We start from the raw sequence: 17,155 nt of genomic DNA on the forward strand, positions 1-17,155 counted from the left end.
AGATCAAGTCAGCTTCTTTGCAACAGCTGTGATCAGCCCCAGCCTGCATCATTCCCTGAGCTTCAGCTCTCCCTTTCTCATCTCCTCTGAGCCTTCTTCCATGATAGAAGTTTAGTAGTCAGTCACAGAGGATACATATCAAATAAATTGTACTTTTTTGTACATGGTTTGGTAACTCCTTACTGTGATCTGGTTGGTATGTGAGGGGTTGGATTTCTGAGTGTCTGTCCCCAGTCTGATCTGCAGCAGTACTATAGCCAAGGAAGACAGGAAATGGAGGAAAAAGATAAGATTAGCTCTTCAATTTCACAGAGAAGGGTGCTCTGAGCTCTTTACCATGATTTCTCTGTTGCGAATAGCAAACGTATGCAATGAGTATAACCAATTTTAGCAATATGGTTTAATTAGCCTGGTGTTCCAGCTGAGGGAAAATTAAAATCAAATGTTGATCAAACTTAGTGGTGAGAATCACAGTTCATAATGGCAGGGGAAAATGCTGTTTATACAAGTAATTCTTCTGCTTTGCAGTGCTTTAACCTTAGCTTGTAATTTTTTTCACCATCCTCTTTCACTGCCCTTGGAATATTTCTCTTAATTTGTTCAAGGCATCAGAACAGTTCCAGCAGTATGTGGCATGGACATGTCAGTAGTCCCTTGCTTCTTAGGCATTCAGTTCCCATTGCTACCCTGTTTGCTTTTTTTATTATTTTCCTTAACACTTCTGAGAAACCTGACTGCCAGCAAATACTATTTTGAATTGTACCTACACAGAATATTTAATAAAACACAGCAGTGTTTAAAGCACTGTGCAAATATACATCATTAAATCACATCTGAACTATTGTATGAGATTTTCATAGAAGCAGGTGTAATGGGGAAGAGACTGCAGTCATAAAGGAGGCTGGCTGGGAGAGGTCAGAAGCTTTCTTTATCTAAGCTTTTTTTCTTTTTTTTTATCTAAGCTGTTTTGTTGTTTGGAATTTTTCATTGGTTTTTTTGTGTGATTGTTTCATTTTAGTTCCTGTATCTTTCAAAACTTAGAATGGAGAGTGGTTTGCATTTTAAAAATAGTATGTTATGCACAGTTCGTTATTTTCTGTTAATAATAACCTATAATAATAAATAATAACTGTTATATATTAAATATATAAAAACCTGGCAGGGTAGTATTCAGTATAAATTGGAGTGTATGTATGTTTCAGGAAGCAATCTGTTGTCCTTGCAGAAAATTTCATAGAAATTTCAGCTCCTAAGCTAAGATACATGATGCATTTATTTATTTATTTATTTATTTATTTCTATGTATTATTTTCTGAAAGAATTCTTACTAAATTGGATGACAGTTGAAGTAAGTTGTTCGTCTTGTCTTGATCTCTTTTCAGTCATTGCTCTTGCATGTATTGTCCCTACTTGTCCTTTGAGACAGTTTGGGTGCATTGGCATCACAAATGGGTTTTTTTACATGGTGTGATTCAATACTAAGTGTATAAAGTTCAGTACATAAAAGCAATATAAAGTTCATGAACAAAACTGGCTTCGTCAAAGAACTGTTTTCTCTGTATAAAGTAATTCTCCGTGGGAGCTGTTGCTTAAAGGTCCAGACCAATACAGTGTACAGACAGAAATCTATGTTAATTTTTACCAAGTACTGAGTTTTTCATCTGTTTCCTAAGCTTACATCATAAAGAGGCAGCTCACCTTGAATTACAAATCTCTGTTAAGTTACCTCTACCTTGTCTATCACTGTTTGCTGAGAGGAGAAGCAAAACCAATATGCCATATGGCTACCTTCCATCCTCCTCTCTCAGTTGTCATATCCCACACTGAGCCAGTGCTGCAGAGTTATGATTGTGACTAATTTACTGCCTTCCTGTTGAGATTTTTAAATGGAATCTTTCAAGCTTTAATAGTTTGGAGTACTAAACTTGAATTCCTCACGTGAGTGCTTTTTTCTCACAATGAATGTTTTTGTTGTTGACTGTAGCTCTTTGCTCAGATGTTTCCTTGTTTGTGTTAACAGCAATATCCAAAGATCTGTGTTCAAGTTCCCACCCTGCTGTGTGTTATACAAACACATGGGAAAGCATGGTCTGTGGGAATGCTCACACCCTAAGGGAAGATGCAGCAATACTTCGTACTACCTTTTTTAAGGGATTGGGGAGGAGAGCTTGGCTCTGACAAGAATACACAGCATAAGATGTATTGCAGTAGTAGCTGGAGGCACCACTGGTGTCTGACTTACTTCTGTGCTCACTGGGTATGTGTGTGGAACTGGAACGTGTTCCTGTTGTCTGGTCTGCCCTTCCAGCCACTTTATTTTTTTTATTGTTTTATGGAATGGTCCTATTTATGGCAGGAAAAGATAATCTTGGCTAGTAAAGGATTCAGTAAAATTTCCCTATAATTAGTAAAGAAATCCTTTGGTTACTTGGAGAAAAAGACCTTGTGTTGAATGGACTGATTTATGTAAGTCATGTAGTAGATACACCCCTGTTTGCCAGGAGCTGCCAGGCCAGGCAGCAGTGTTCCTGTAAAACTGGACACAATTCAAGCTATATTCTACCCAGTTCTGGGTGTTCCAAGGGATGTGAAGAACTGACCTGACTGCAGTGTGGGAAGATGACAAAGACAAATCGATAGGAAATCCGTCTCCTTCATTCCACTGTTCAGAAAACAGGTTGTTTTTTGTGGAGATTTATAAATAAGCAGTGTCCTTTTATATTACAACATCATGTGTATGGACATTACTGGTCAAGTATTTAATTACAGCCGCACTTGGTGATTATTTAATTACAGTGTATGAAAGGTAATTATACTTACTTGACTATGTAGTATTGTTTTATTCAATTTAGAGAACTGTAGCCATTTTTTCATGTACGATTTGAAAGCTGTGGTGAAGGGCCTGGCAAACAAGTTTCATTGCCATGCTTGCCAGACTTTCACTCTGTTAAGGGAATAAAGTGAAACATTGGCTTAAAATTTCATCAGTTTTCCTGAAAATTGAAAGTTGGTAATGAGCATATTGGCACAATTAGGCTGGTTCTTGTTTCTCGCCACTGCAAAACCAATGCATAGTTTCTTGTGGTAGAAGGAAGGCCTTCTGCTGAAGGTCAAGAATACTTAAAAATACTTGGTATTTCTGGGTTTAGGGAGAGATTTCAGCATTCATAGTTGAAAGAAGCTATGTAACATATGCCTGTAGAAGGCCTGAATCACCGTTTTTTCACTTGAAAAACTAGGCTGCCTTGAGAATCTTAAACCAACTGCAACATAGAATTGTTTGTGTTTATATTTGTACTGAAATAAGTAACATACATGTGTAAGATGTTTTGTAACTGACATAAAAATGCTTTTGACTGAACTCGAAGTGTGATGTCCATCGCTTCTAGAATAACCATGTACACGGCACCTACAATTGCAGAATTCACATCCAAAAATATTTCTGAAATTATGTTTTCTACCTTCAAGCCAGAGGTGGCCTTTTCTCTGGTAGGAATGGGAATACTGTAATTTGAAAGAGCAGCTGCCAAATGATTTAGTCTCTCTTGTTGTACAGCTGCTTTCACACATCAAAACATTAAAACACCTATGATTTTGCTGGTTTCCAGTATTGTAAAGGTAAAATTGTTATCAAAGTAGGACGTATTAACAGACTGACTGCAAATTAAGCAAGGAAAATAACTTAAAAGTGACCCACCCAGTAAAATGAAAGAGGCTGAAGTGAAGGATTGAAACTTGCTGCAGAACTGTAATGTGTTCCAGTCTGAATCTTGGCAGCAGAGCAGTGTTTGCTGTTACTTGGTCTAGTGTGAAATGTCACTTTTGTTTTCTCACTCAGTAGAACTTGGAGTTGTTTCTTCACTGCTACAAAGAAAAACTTCAGTATTAGTGGCTAGTTTTTCCTCCTGGATCTTTTGAATGGGGTTGTCATAGTGAATGTTTAATTTTAGCTGATGCCTTCAGAGGGATGATGAATGGGGTATTTAAGAATAGGAAAGGAGTGTGAATGAATTACAAGCGTAGGATTCTTCTAAGAAGTGTTCTTGATTTCTGAGTTAGAAAATGTAATGCTAATGTAATTTAGATGTTAGTTATCCTAGTTTGCTACTCTGTCCACATGCTGTAAGTTAAATGTAGAAAGGATCTTTCATCAAAATGACCTAGTGCAGACAGAAAAGCAATTCTGTTTCTTCATGTGTGGCTGCAGTAAATTGTAATCATTGAAACTCACTGATGTGGGACTGAAGAGGACAACTGCAGACCAGGAGTTTGAAGTGAAGTAAGATGTAGTTGCAAAATAAAAATGGTATCCTATCTACAGTGTTATTCTCTTCACCAAACTAATAACCTCTATATGTCAGAAGCCATCAAAACATGATAAACCTTATTAATAGTATGAATATTGAGTCAGTTCAAATTACTTCCTACTAAACTAATATTAAAAGTAACCTACACATTTCTAGTTGAATTGTACTTCATTTTATTTATCCTTATAACGTGTTTTCTGATGAAGTAATGTGTATGCTGTTCAGAGAGTAATATTCCACATAAAAAGTATTCAGTAGCATGTGAATTTCTTCTAGACATTTTTTGTTCTAAACTTCCAATTCGCTACTACAGAAATGTACATATATTCTAGGTTTTTTATATCACTAAATCTTTCAAATGCTGCTGCTGTGTAATGCTTAATATGTGTCTTTCCTTTTGTCTTTTAGCTTCATTTAGCAGCCCTGGCGTCATTAAAGGGAGACATAGTTGAACTTAACAGGCGTCTACAACAAACAGAACGGGAACGGGAACTGCTGGAAAAGAAATTGGCAAAAGCACAGGTGAGCAACAGTTGAAGATTCTAAAGATGGTGCTTCGTTTTTTGTTGTCTTTGTTCTTCAGAGAGAAATGGGAGGAGAGTATAAAATACTTCAATAATGTCACCAGTGAAAATAATTTTAACACAGCAGAAGGCACAGGTACCAAGGGGTTTATGTGCTGATGACATTCTTCTAAAAAAATACCAATAAATAACTATATTAGTTTTGTTTTGAAGCCAACATAAACAGAGGCTGCTTTGAATTATTTTGGAATATAAAAATTACCGCATGCTCTGAGTGGATTAGGTAACTGGTTACAGAGCTGGTTACACTTCTGAGTCAGATTCAAACATAGCACAAACAAACGCTGATCAAAAGCTATTGCCAATTGGGAGTGCTTTGCTGGTGTGTGAGAAGGGATTTGTGATCTCAGTCTATCTTCTGCTAAACCAGTTTGTAAGTGCCTGTTATGGAAAACAGTCAGTGGAAAGTGAAGGGATTAAGAGTAAGGTCTGAGCTTTAATACTTTCCCAACTCTTAAAAATAATCTTTTCAGACCTGTATAAATCATAGAACCACAGAATGGTTTCGGTTGGAAGGGACCTTGAAGATCACCTCGTTCCAACCCCTGCAGGGACACTTTCCACTGGACCAGGTTGCTCAAAGCCCTATGCAACGTGGCCTTGAACACTTCCAGGAACAGAGCATCCACAGCGTCCCTGAGGAACCTGTTTCACCAGTGTCTCACCAGCCTCTCAGTCAAGAATTTCCTCCTAAAATCTAATCTAAATCTACCCTCTTACACTTCAAAGCCATTATCTCTTGTACTATCCTTACATGCCCTTATAAAAAGTTTGTCCCCAGCTTTCCTGTAGGCCCCCTTTCTGGTACTGGAAGGCTGCTATATAGTCTCCCCAGAACCTTTTCTTCTCCAGGCTGAACAAACCCAAATCTCTCTGCCTATCTTCGTAGAAGAGATGCTCCAGATATCTGATCATCTTTGATCATCTTTGTGACCCTCCTCTGCTCCAACAGGTCCATGCTCTTCTTGTGTTGGGGACTCCAGATTTGGACTTAGTACTCCAGGTGGGGTCTCAGAAGAGCAGAGTAGAGGGGGGAATCACCTCCCTTGACCTCCTGGCCATGCTTCTTTTGATGCAGTCCAGGATATGGTTGGCTTTCTGGGCTGCAAGCACACATTGACAGATCATGTTGAGCTTCTTATCAACCAACACCCCCAAGTCCTTTTCCTCATGGCTGTCCTCACTCCATTCTCTGCCATTCCTGTGTTTGTGCTTGGGATTGTGCCAACCCATGCACATGACCTTGCATTTGTTTTTACCCAACTTCATGTGATTTGCATGGGCCTGTCAAGGTCTCTCTGAATAGCATCCCTTTCCTCCAGCACGTCAACCACATCACACAGCCTGGTGATTGTTAGCAAACTTGCTGAGGGGGCACTCAGACCCACTCTCCATGTCACTGAAGATGTTTAACAGCACCGGTTCCACTACTGACCCTTGAGGAATGCCATTCATCACCGGTCTCTAATTAGACATTGAGCCATTCACCACAACTCTTCATCAGCCAATTCCTTACCTGAGTGGTCCATCTGTCAAGGTCATGTCTTCCCAGTTTAGAAACAAGGATGGGTTGTGAGACAATGTCAAATACTTTGCACAAGTCCGTATACAAACAGGCAAAACTGAACTACTCTTCTTGATATTTCTCTCCTCTGTAAATGAAACCTTTGTGTTCAGAGACTGTCATTCTGGCAAATGCCCTTTATAAGCACATTTAAAAACCAATTCAAAATATATCCCGATTATGCTTGCATGGGAACTGTCAAAAGCATTTTGTTCTGTGAACTATAACATCTGCCCAGAGAGGTTGTGGAATATCTATCCTTGGATTTACTCAAGCCACCTGGACCTGGTCTCAAGCAGCCTGCTCTGGGTGACAGTCCTTGAGATGGGAAGGTTTGATGAACAATGTCCAGAAGCTCTTGTTAAACTCAGCCATTCTTTGATATCAAAATGTATTCAGCATGTTTCGATAAGGGCATGTATCTGTGTTTTACTTAAACATATTTTTGCCTGAATCAACTTTCCCTTATATATTTTAAACTACCTCTGTAGTGTTTGGGTTTGTAAGTGATAATGTTATTGCAAACCATCAATGCAACATCCAGAAGTAAAAAACATTTTCATGTTTTTTTTCTCCGTGGTAGATGGCACAGAGCCATGCTGGAAGTTAATGCTGTTTATCAGCTATAGTCTTGAGAGCTTTTTCTAATTTCTATTGCACTGTGAGATGGAGTCCTCTTTCTGACATATTGATATGAGTTTAATATGAAGCTACTTATGACTAATTTGGCAGTCATTAAACAGTCACGTGGATCCACTGTATCCAGAGAATCCACATCAGTCTGCATCACTACACTGACTTTGTTGTTATTTATAATTCAGCAAAGTCTTGAGCTACCCACAAGGTTGTGTTAGTGTTTTATTTCCAGATCTTCATGTATGTATATATATTTCTTCCATGTTTTGTATGAAAAAAATATAGAGAAAGTCTCTCATCTGATGAAGATTGTTTATAGGTGCTGCCATGCAGTAATGAATCACCATTGATGGTGACTGGATTAGGGATCAGTACTTAATCCCAATTAATATGTACTCTGTTAGCATGAGATTGTTTGGTATTTTCTTTAGTGGATTAGCAATTATGCTTGTGTATGTAGTACTCCATTTTTAGTGCTGGTGATCTTTTAAGGCCTTTTGTCTTGGTCTGTGTGCTTGTGAACACAAGCATTGTGTCAACTGCTACCCAAACTGTGAATAACACAAAACAAGAATATCTGAAAGCACACTAGCTTTCAGATGAAAAAACCCCCAACTTTTTAATGAATTCCTATAAAGCTTTAATGTTTTAGCTCTTTGAAGCTGTTTTTAAAGGCCTCAGTTAGATAGACATTTACTTGAGTGTGTATTAAATAAAATTCAGTCTTTCTTTAGGAGCAGCCTATTAAACAAGCACAACTTATATATTCAGTGTGCTGGCTATGGTTGAATACTGTGTCAGTCTTTAGTAAAACCCCTTTACTTTTTCTTCTTTTTCTAACTGAATCACTTCCAAGTAGATGCTCCACTTAATATGTTTTTTTTAACTTTTCTTTGCTCCACAGAGATGCATCCAAATCATATAGTGTATCCTATTGTGTAGTTTTTTTCCTCTACAATCTCTGTTTAATGCATTTCTTCCTCACTAATGTGAAGCAGAGGTTCAGAAGGCATAAATTAGTAAGAGATACTTGTGGTTCTGCATAACCATATTCAGATGCTACTGAGAAGTATGAAATCTGGATTCGGCATCTGTACAGTACCTACAAAGGCAGCACATTTCATTTCAGCTCATGTGGTAAATCGTCTCTGGAACAAAGAGCTCGTAAAGCGTGTTTTTGTTAATACCTTTCCTGTCCTTACACGAAGCATGCGAGAGACTTTGGAAGAAAGGATTAGTGATTTGCAGATTGGAGGTGATTTGGGAAACCACAGTAAATGATAGATGACAAATGTTGAAGAAAGATAGTTGGATAGCCTTGCCTAATTTCTTTTTTAAAAGGACATCGTTGATTACTGGTTGTTTTGTCATGCTCATTTCCAAAACTGCACTCTGTGGAGCCCTACTATAGCATTTGCCTACATCCTTCTACTATTATAGTAAGACAGAAGATCTCCTTGGCTTTATCTTTCTATCAGTGTGCAATTTGGCGATGGAGTGCCATCTTGAAGGAAATTTTCTGTGAAGTGCTGGTCAGCCACCAAGTCATCTTCCAAAAATTACTTGGTTTTGGTTGTGAGAACTCGTTCTTTCTACATGCTCTCTCTGGCATGTTGTCCTGGCTGCTTTGATAATGATAAATATTGTGTGTCTGACGGGAGAGCATAGAAAACACATATGGGCAGTTATCCTCCCTTCATACTCCCCCCATCTTTCTGCCAACATCTGTGAGCAGGAAGCTGCATCACATTTAATAGTCCTCTATGGTCCTATCCTCTGTGGATTTATCTAATCTTCTTTCTAATCCATCTACATTTTTGGCATTTTCTACATCCTGTGACTGAGTTCTGCAGTTTTATGATAGGATAGGATTTAGTAACATTAAAAATTTCAGCAAATATAGCAAGAACAGACAATTCCCTTACCATATCTTTACTATCATTTCATCTCCTTTCACAAGGTAGTCCTACTTTCTCATTGTTTTGTGCCTAGTTCTAGTAATTTTAAAATCTTATAATGACTTTAGACTCAGGGTAACAAAGACGGTGATACATCATTCTGCATCCCGTATCATACACCAGTAAGTCCCATTACTATAGTAGTAATTTTTTACCATCCTCCTGATTATTCAGAATATAGGGAGGGACAGAAAAAGTTCAGTGTTAGAATAGAAGCAACACTCTTTAGACATATAAGAACATGTGAAATTCACAGTCTCTCATTTAGCAAGGTAACTTAAAATAGAAATGCATGGTGTTCAGATGAATGCTTAAGTTACTTATTCTGTTGTGTGAAGTCCTTCTATCTCATGGATTAGTGCTGTGTATTTGTATTCTTCTTCCATGTCAACTATACACAGAATATATTACTGAACAATTAATGCTGACCATGCTTGCTTTTTTTTTTTTTTTTTTAATTGAGGCTTTGGCATGATGGACTTGTGTTTATTCATAAAATCGGGTTAACAGATTGCAGTTTCTTCCTAAATTAAAATACTGTATTAGGTGAGTGAAGATTTTTAGCTCTTGTAAGCCTTTTAGACAAATTTATCATTGTGGCTTGTTCACGTGATGACTTGTGTTCTTGGTTAAGAATGCCATAACAGGGATTGTATTTACAGGGCCCGAGGCACTGAGGAATTTCTTATCAAGCACTGTTGCTGGTTGTTCTTTTTTTTGTCTTCTGACTGAACACGCCAATTTAACATGAATGCTTGTACTGGTAGCGTGTCTTGTGGTAGGAGTTTTCATACATTAATTGACAGTACAATCCTGTGGCGAGACAATATTAGTGGAATAAAATATTTTCTCTTATGGTTCTCCCTCATACTCTTCTTGCTCTATTGTTTCCCGGAATCAAGAGGTCAGATAAAGGCGTTTCCAGGCATTGTTAATTTATACTATAATTGAAATAACCTTTTTAGTTTGTACCAAGAAACAGCCAAGGGTCCTCTACAATGAGAACTGTGCTGGAAGCTTCTCTCCAGGTCCTCATTATTTGCAGCCTCTCACTGGATTATCCCTGTGTTTGCTGTCTCAGAGAATTGGGGTTCTTAATGGTTTTGATCAGAACTTAAGTATGAGGCTGGAAGGGGGATGAGGAAAGGAGTGTAAGGTGTTTATCTTAAAACATTTATGTGACTGAGATGCAAATAAATTGCAAGACTGAAATTTATAGAACTTGGAAAATAAACATAACCAGTGGAAGATGATTGTTTTGAGACCCAAAGGACACAGAAATTAATGAGGATGATGAACAGCGTCCCAGAAACATGCATTTGTTTTTTTTTCACATTAACCTTAGAGATGAATGTGCTATAAAAAGGAGCAATCCTGCATAACCAGAAGAATTTTCTGTTGCTGCACTTTAGGATTCATACTGTACTAGATTTCCATTGTCTGGATGCTTTTGCCTTTTTTAGTTGAGATGTGTCACAATTGACCAAAACTTATTAACACCGTACCAGCCTCCAAGGCACAGCAGTCCTTCTTGGCATCATGTCCTGTCTTTCACAGAGGTTTCCTTTCAGCCTTTTCCAGTAACTTGTGCTCAAAATAACCAAAGCATCCTTAATGTGAAGCTTTTGTCTTATGTTTCCAAACTACTGGTTGTTCACAAAGTATGTCTGTCAGTAAATTTGGGTTATTAGGAAAAATGATGACTAAGAAGTGGCTGGAGAAAACAGTCTGTGTGGCTGAGGTCCATTAGCAAGAGTCCATATATCTTCAGTCAAGATATACAAAATCTGCTTGTCAGTGCACAGCTTAGAAAGACAAAAACTGTTGTGATAGTGGTTTTATTTATTGTCTGAAAATAAAATTACATACTCCATCTGAAACATCCTTTTGTTTTAAAAGAAGAAATTGTTTGTTCTGGATAATGCTTAGGTAGCATTTGTGGATATCAGTGTGTGTCAGAAGAAATTTAGATTTAGAAAGGCAGTATAAGCAACTCTGTTGCATTTAAATGTGTTCTAAGGCTTTTGTTAAACATTTTCTCTGTGATATTTATCCACTTTGAAAGCCGTGATTTTTCTTTGGCCAGATACAATGTTAAGATGTGGAAAAAACAGGAATAAGTTCTGGAGTGATCCTACAATAGTCACCATAATATACATAAAAAACTATGTCAGTCTTAAAGGCCAGGTGAACATTTTTAGTCTTCTAAAAGACCATTTGCTCTTCTCTTGGTCTGTTTGTTTTAGTGTGGACAAAAGCACTTTTGACTACAGCTGGAGTAAAAAACTATTGTGTTGTAGACTGTGGGAGAGTGCTTCAATGTCTGGGCTGCCTTTTGTGTGCATAGCCCTTGAATTTAAAAATATCTTAATAATTTTTAAAATTTGAAAGTAAAATGTTGTGGAGGCTCAACATACATTTTAGTTTTCAAGCAGTCTTCTACGTGGATGATGTTCTCAAGCTGTGAATGTGAGTTTCCCAAAAATGTAAGGGCAAGCTGAAAATTCTGTCATATCTGCCAGTTTGGGTACAGTTTTCCTGTTAATGATACAATGGGATTGAGGAAGTGACTGCTGCATATAATGTTTACTTGGTTTGAGAAAATGAAGTTCAGATGCAACAGTGTTGGAGGACCTCGTACATTACTATAAATTGTGGCTTTTAGAAATGCTACCAGATCTTTTATTGAGAGTATCATCAATACCACTCTGTGCTTGCAAGGAGACTTTCTGCAGGGTGCAGAAGGAGAAAGGTATAAGTCCCACTCTTTCCAGCCACTACTAAATATAACTTCAATGACATACACTATTGCATTGTAGTTTGCTGTAATTGAATTTGAGTGTTTGCTGGCATGAAGAGTAAGCCAGAGAGGCTGCTTTTAAAGGTCTGGTGGAAAGAAAAAGGAGGATTTTGTGATACATATGAAAAACAAGCAGCCATGTAGACTTTTAATTGTGCAAATAATGAGCATGTTATTGTAGAAAGTTAAAGTATAAAAAATAAGCTATACCATCTTTTAAAGCTAATAAAAACAAGCAGTCATGTTAGAGAAGAAGTCATAACCTCACAGTGTGGTTTCTGTCTTAGGACTTGTTCAAATTCAGACCATGCTGGGAAGATCCTTGAAGATTTGTGGTGCATCATGAATCTCACATATTCAAGGAGGAGATACTTATAGCTATTTTTAGGTGTAAATGGTATTTTTTGTTCAAGTGGGAAGGGAAACCTCTGTGCTTTAGTAAAAAAATAATAATAAAAGTACACTGCATAGTCTTTCAGTTTCTAAAATCTTGTAAGTACATACATTTGTGTACCTGTCAATATTTTGCATGTCCTTTCACTAAGGCAATGTTGGTTTGATAAGAAAACTATTAATGGTGTGCACTTTGCCTTGCATCTAATTTCTGTGCAGTTATTCATAAGACTCTTTCTGTTCCTTGCTTGTCTGCTTTAGTGTGAACAATCCCACCTAATGAGAGAGCATGAAGATGTGCAGGAGAGGACAACGCTGCGCTATGAGGAACAAATCACAGAGTTGCGCAGTATCATTGCTGAATTAAAAAAGAAAATTAATCGGCTACAAGGAGCAACAATAAGGTATAGCAGCTTCCTGGAAATTCTGGGCCTATGCAAAACGGTGCAAAACATGTTGGGTATTACACTCTAGCAATAATTATATGGTGACTTTAAGGTGCTTAGGCTTGTGATGACTGGTCCTGTGTAGCTGCCCATAATTAAGGTATGTGTTCTGCAGGGTATCATCCCAATGTTCAAATGTGCTACATTCTCTCAAAATAACACTTTGCAAAGCCTAACAAGCACTGCAGAGAACTACACTACGCTATCTAATAATCCTTTAGTGTAACGTACATGCTGAGTACCAGATAAGTGGTAGCAGTGGTGGATAAAGAAAGATGTGGCCAATCTGTACCTCTGCTTTTAAATTTATTTTGTAGCACCCTATAAATCATCTAAACCAAATTACTTCTAGTAAGAAATATGGCTCCAGTGGACTTCAGTAGGTTTTGCATCCGTTTGTACTGTTGTTTGTGACAAAACACAACAGTACAAATGTCATCATTGCCTGTCCATGGAGAGCAAAACTTGGCGTATTACACTATGTCATTAGTTATTACTGTGTTAAAATACTTCAAATTTGACTACGGGAGAACCCTTATTTTTCTTAACTTGCTTTTACATATTAATCTCAACCTAGAGACAATTGGATTTGAACTAGGAAGGAGCTTCTTGAAGTTTGCTTGTGAGGATGTGAGGATTTAGTATTTTACAAGAAAGAAAAAGGTTTATAAGTAGGACTACAGCCCTGAACTCCCACAGGGCTAACTTCAGACTCTTCAAGGATCTATTCACAGGAATGCCATGGGCTAAGACTCTGGAAGGGAAGGGGGACCCAAGAAGGTTGGTCAGTTTTAAAAATACCACTTCCTTCTAGCCCAAGGTAGGTGCATTCCCTTGAGTAAAAAAATTGGGTGGAGGTGATAAGACATCTGCATGGATCAACAAGGAAATTCTAAAGACAGTCTCATTGAAGGAAGACATTCACAGCTCATGGAAGAAGAGACTCGTCACTTGAGAGAACTAAAGGGAAGTTGGCAGAGAATGTAGGAAGGCAATAAGAAGGGCCAAAGCCCTCTTAGCACTCAAATTAGCACAGGAAGTAAAAGGACACAAGAAGATACCAAATGTATCAGCAGTAAAAGAAAGAGCAGGGAAATGTGGACCCACTGCTGAATGAGGCAGGAGCCCTGATAACAGAGGATGCAGAGAAGGCAGAGCTGCTGAATGCCTTCCTTGCTCCACTCTTAACTCCTAGGACCAGCCCTTGTGAACTCCAGACCCTGGATATGACAGAGATAGCCTGGAGGAGAAAAAACTCTTGACTAGTCAATGGGGACTGGGTTAGAGATCCACAGTAGACCATGGGCCCTTATGGGATGCACCCAAGAGGTTTGAGAGAGCTGGCTGGTGTTACTACCCTGCCACTCTTCATCATTTTCGGGAGATCATGCCAAACAGGAGAGGTTCCTGAGGACTGGAGGAAAGCCAGTGTCACTCCAGTCTTCAAAAAGGGCAAGAGGGAAGATCCAGGCAATTACAGACCAGTCAGCCTTACCTCCAGCCCTGGGAAAATGATGGAGCAGCTCATTCTTAGGTCATCTCTAAGCACATGGAAGAGATTATCAGGAGTAGTCAGCATGGATTTCCCAAGGGGAAATCACAGTTGACTAATCTGATAGCCTTCTATGATGTTGTGGCTGAATGGGTAGATGCAAGGAGACCAGTGCGTGACCTTAGCAAGGCTTTTGACACAGTCTCTCATAACATCCTTATAAGCAAGCTCAGGAAATGTGGAACAGAAGAATGGACAGTGAGATGGATTAAGAACTGGCTACACAACAGAGCCCAAAGAGTGGTGATGAATGGTGCAGACTCCAGCTGGAGACCTGTGAGTAGTGGAGTCCCCCAAGGATCAATGCTGTGTCCAGTCCTGTTCAACATCTTTATCAATGACCTTGATGATGGGACAGAGTGTCTACTCAGCAAGTTTGCTGATGACACAAAACTGGGAGGATTGGCTGACACCCCAGAAGATTGTGCTGCCATTCAGAGAGACCTGGACAGGCTGGAGTGTTGGGCAGAGAAAAATTTAATGAATTTTAACAAGTGCAAGTGTAGAGTCTTGGATCTGGGTAGGAACAACCCCAAATACCTGTACAGGTTGGGAACAGAACTGTTGGAGACTAGTGAAGGGGAATGGGCCCTGAGGGTGCTGGTGGATGGAAGGATGACCATGAGCCAGCAATGTGCCCTTGTGGCCAAGAAGGCCAATGGCATCCTGGGGTGCATTAGAAGGGCGGGTGGTTAGTAGGTCAAGAGAGGTTCTCCTCCTGCTCTACTCTGCCTTGGTGAGGCCACATCTGGAATATTGTGTCCAGTTCTGGGCCCCTCAGTAAAAGAAGGACAGGGAACTGCTTGAAAGAGTCCAGCACAGAGGAACCAATATGATGAAGGGAGCAGAACATCTCCCGTATGAGGAAAGGCTGAGGGAGCTGGGGCTTTTCAGCTTGGAGAAGAGGAGAATGGGGGGTGACCTCATCTGTGTTTCTAAACATGTAAAGGGAGAGAGCCAGGAGGATGGTACCAGGATCTTCTCAATTGTGTCCAATGACAGGGAAAGAGGTGAGTTCTTAATCCACTAAGTGTTCCATCCATCAAACCCATGTTTTACCAGCTTGGAGACCAGGATGTCATGTAGAACTGTGTTGAAGGCTTTGCTCAGGTCCGGGTAAATTATGTCAGTTGCTCTTCCCTTGTCTATTGATGCTGTGACCTTCTCACATAAGGCCACAAGGTTTGTCAGGCATGCCTTGCCCTTGGTGAAGCTGTGTTGATTATACACAGTCACCTCTTCATTATTCTTCTACTTCAGCAGTGCCGGGAGGATCTGCTCCATGATCTCACTGGGCACAGAGGTGACACTGACCAGCCTATAATTCCTTGGAATTCTCCTTATAGCTTCTTTTCTTTGGCAGGACAATAAATAATTTGGTGTCTGGGGAACACAGGAGTAATATTTCTCCTAAAAATGGCAAGCTGAGGTAGTATTGGAGGCATTCCATAGATTTTAAGGACAACTGAAAGACAGAAACTAATACTTCCTACTGTGACTTCTGTAAAGTGGCTCTGGGATCTACTTGCATCATTCTTGGGAAGTTGTTCCATCCAGCAGAGCAAGGGTGGTGTAATTGCTGTCCTTGCTAGGACAGGTGTGACTCACAGCTCTCCACCCTTGGCCATGGGGACTGTGAGCCCTGGAGCTGGAACAAAGCATCCCTGAGAGAGAGGGTTTGTGGATCCCATTCCTGCTTGCACCTTGGCATTTACACTTCCCTGTAAAGCAGAACACAGGAGGAATATTATCTTTGACTCTTTGGGTGCCTGCAAGGAATACTGAATGGAGGCTTTAACTTTGCTGCCACAAAATTTAGGCTGTCCTTCTCGAACAGTTTTCCTGCATTTGCATTAACTGTGTAACAAATTAAATTTCCTTAGTGCTCATTTAGAGATTCCTTATTATTTTCATGTATTGTTTTTAGGCTGTAAAAATAAAGTAATATGTAACTTCGTGTACTTGTGACATTCTTTATGGTTCCTTCCAAATCCCAAAAAATATTCTGCAAACAATTAAAAGAAATCAGCCTACTTGACTGTCCTCCTAAAGCTGTATCATCTTTAAATTTGTAGCTTTTTGTTTGAATGTGAGTAGTAGTCTCAGAAAGCAGGGCAGAAAAGGTGTTTAAATCTGAGTAAGGTATTACAGGAGTCTCAGGACTATTGGCAAGCGGTATAAGCTAGGTAATATTATTCATTCCAAGTTATTATCTTTTTTGTTTGTTTTTTGTGGTTTTTTTCCTTGGTTAGGTTTTTTGCTCTTATAATGTTAGGGGTTTTACACAGCTTCAAGTGTAATGGCTTTTGCTTATGGGTTTTGATATTGCCATCTCTAGAATAGAGCTTAAGTCATATGTCACTGCCTCTTCCTCTTCCCACATATATATGATATGCTGATTTTAGTTACAGTAATCTTACAGGACAATTTTTAGAAGTTTCCAGGACTGTTCTAGGTTGGCTCACCATTTCTTGGGCACAACAAGATCCATGTGTGTGGCACATGAAACTAGCTGCTGCTTTTGTACTGTGTTCTTCCAGCATTCCATAAGGGTAATGAGGTCACCTTGGCTGTGGGAGCAAGGCAACATTCTTCTGCAATTGTCTCATCTCCCTGCTGCTACTCTGGTCTGGCCAGCTGATATGGAAGCCCACCAAAAAAATTAAAAAAAAAAAAAAGTGTAACTGATTTGATACCAAGGATAAACAGATGATTTCCTATACTCACACTGTGCCTTTTGCTTCCCTAGTTCTTCATGTTTGGCTGTGTAGAATTAATTTACCCACTCTCCCAGCTCAAAAAGGTAGCAATTTGCAAGCAAAAAGACATTAAGGAAGTGGTCCACCAGGAGAAGGGTGCTTTTTTTCATTTGAGCAGTATAGAGACATAAATTTTGGCTCATATTTAAGCTGGAA

At 39.1% G+C, this 17,155-nt stretch overlaps 1 protein-coding gene across 6 annotated transcripts in view; it reads left to right on the plus strand.

Moving 5' to 3' along the window:
* MCC (MCC regulator of WNT signaling pathway) overlaps positions 1-17,155 on the plus strand; it is a 185,795-nt gene that overhangs the window by 113,091 nt on the left and 55,549 nt on the right. For all 6 annotated transcript variants that reach the window (XM_071731178.1, XM_071731179.1, XM_071731180.1 and 3 more), the window contains 2 exons: positions 4,716-4,829; positions 12,504-12,646. In XM_071731178.1, the coding sequence (XP_071587279.1) occupies positions 4,716-4,829; positions 12,504-12,646 (257 nt within the window). The remainder of the gene's footprint in view (positions 1-4,715; positions 4,830-12,503; positions 12,647-17,155) is intronic.

Source organism: Heliangelus exortis, chromosome Z, assembly GCF_036169615.1.
Source record: "Heliangelus exortis chromosome Z, bHelExo1.hap1, whole genome shotgun sequence".
In the NCBI taxonomy this organism is placed as follows: domain Eukaryota; kingdom Metazoa; phylum Chordata; class Aves; order Apodiformes; family Trochilidae; genus Heliangelus; species Heliangelus exortis.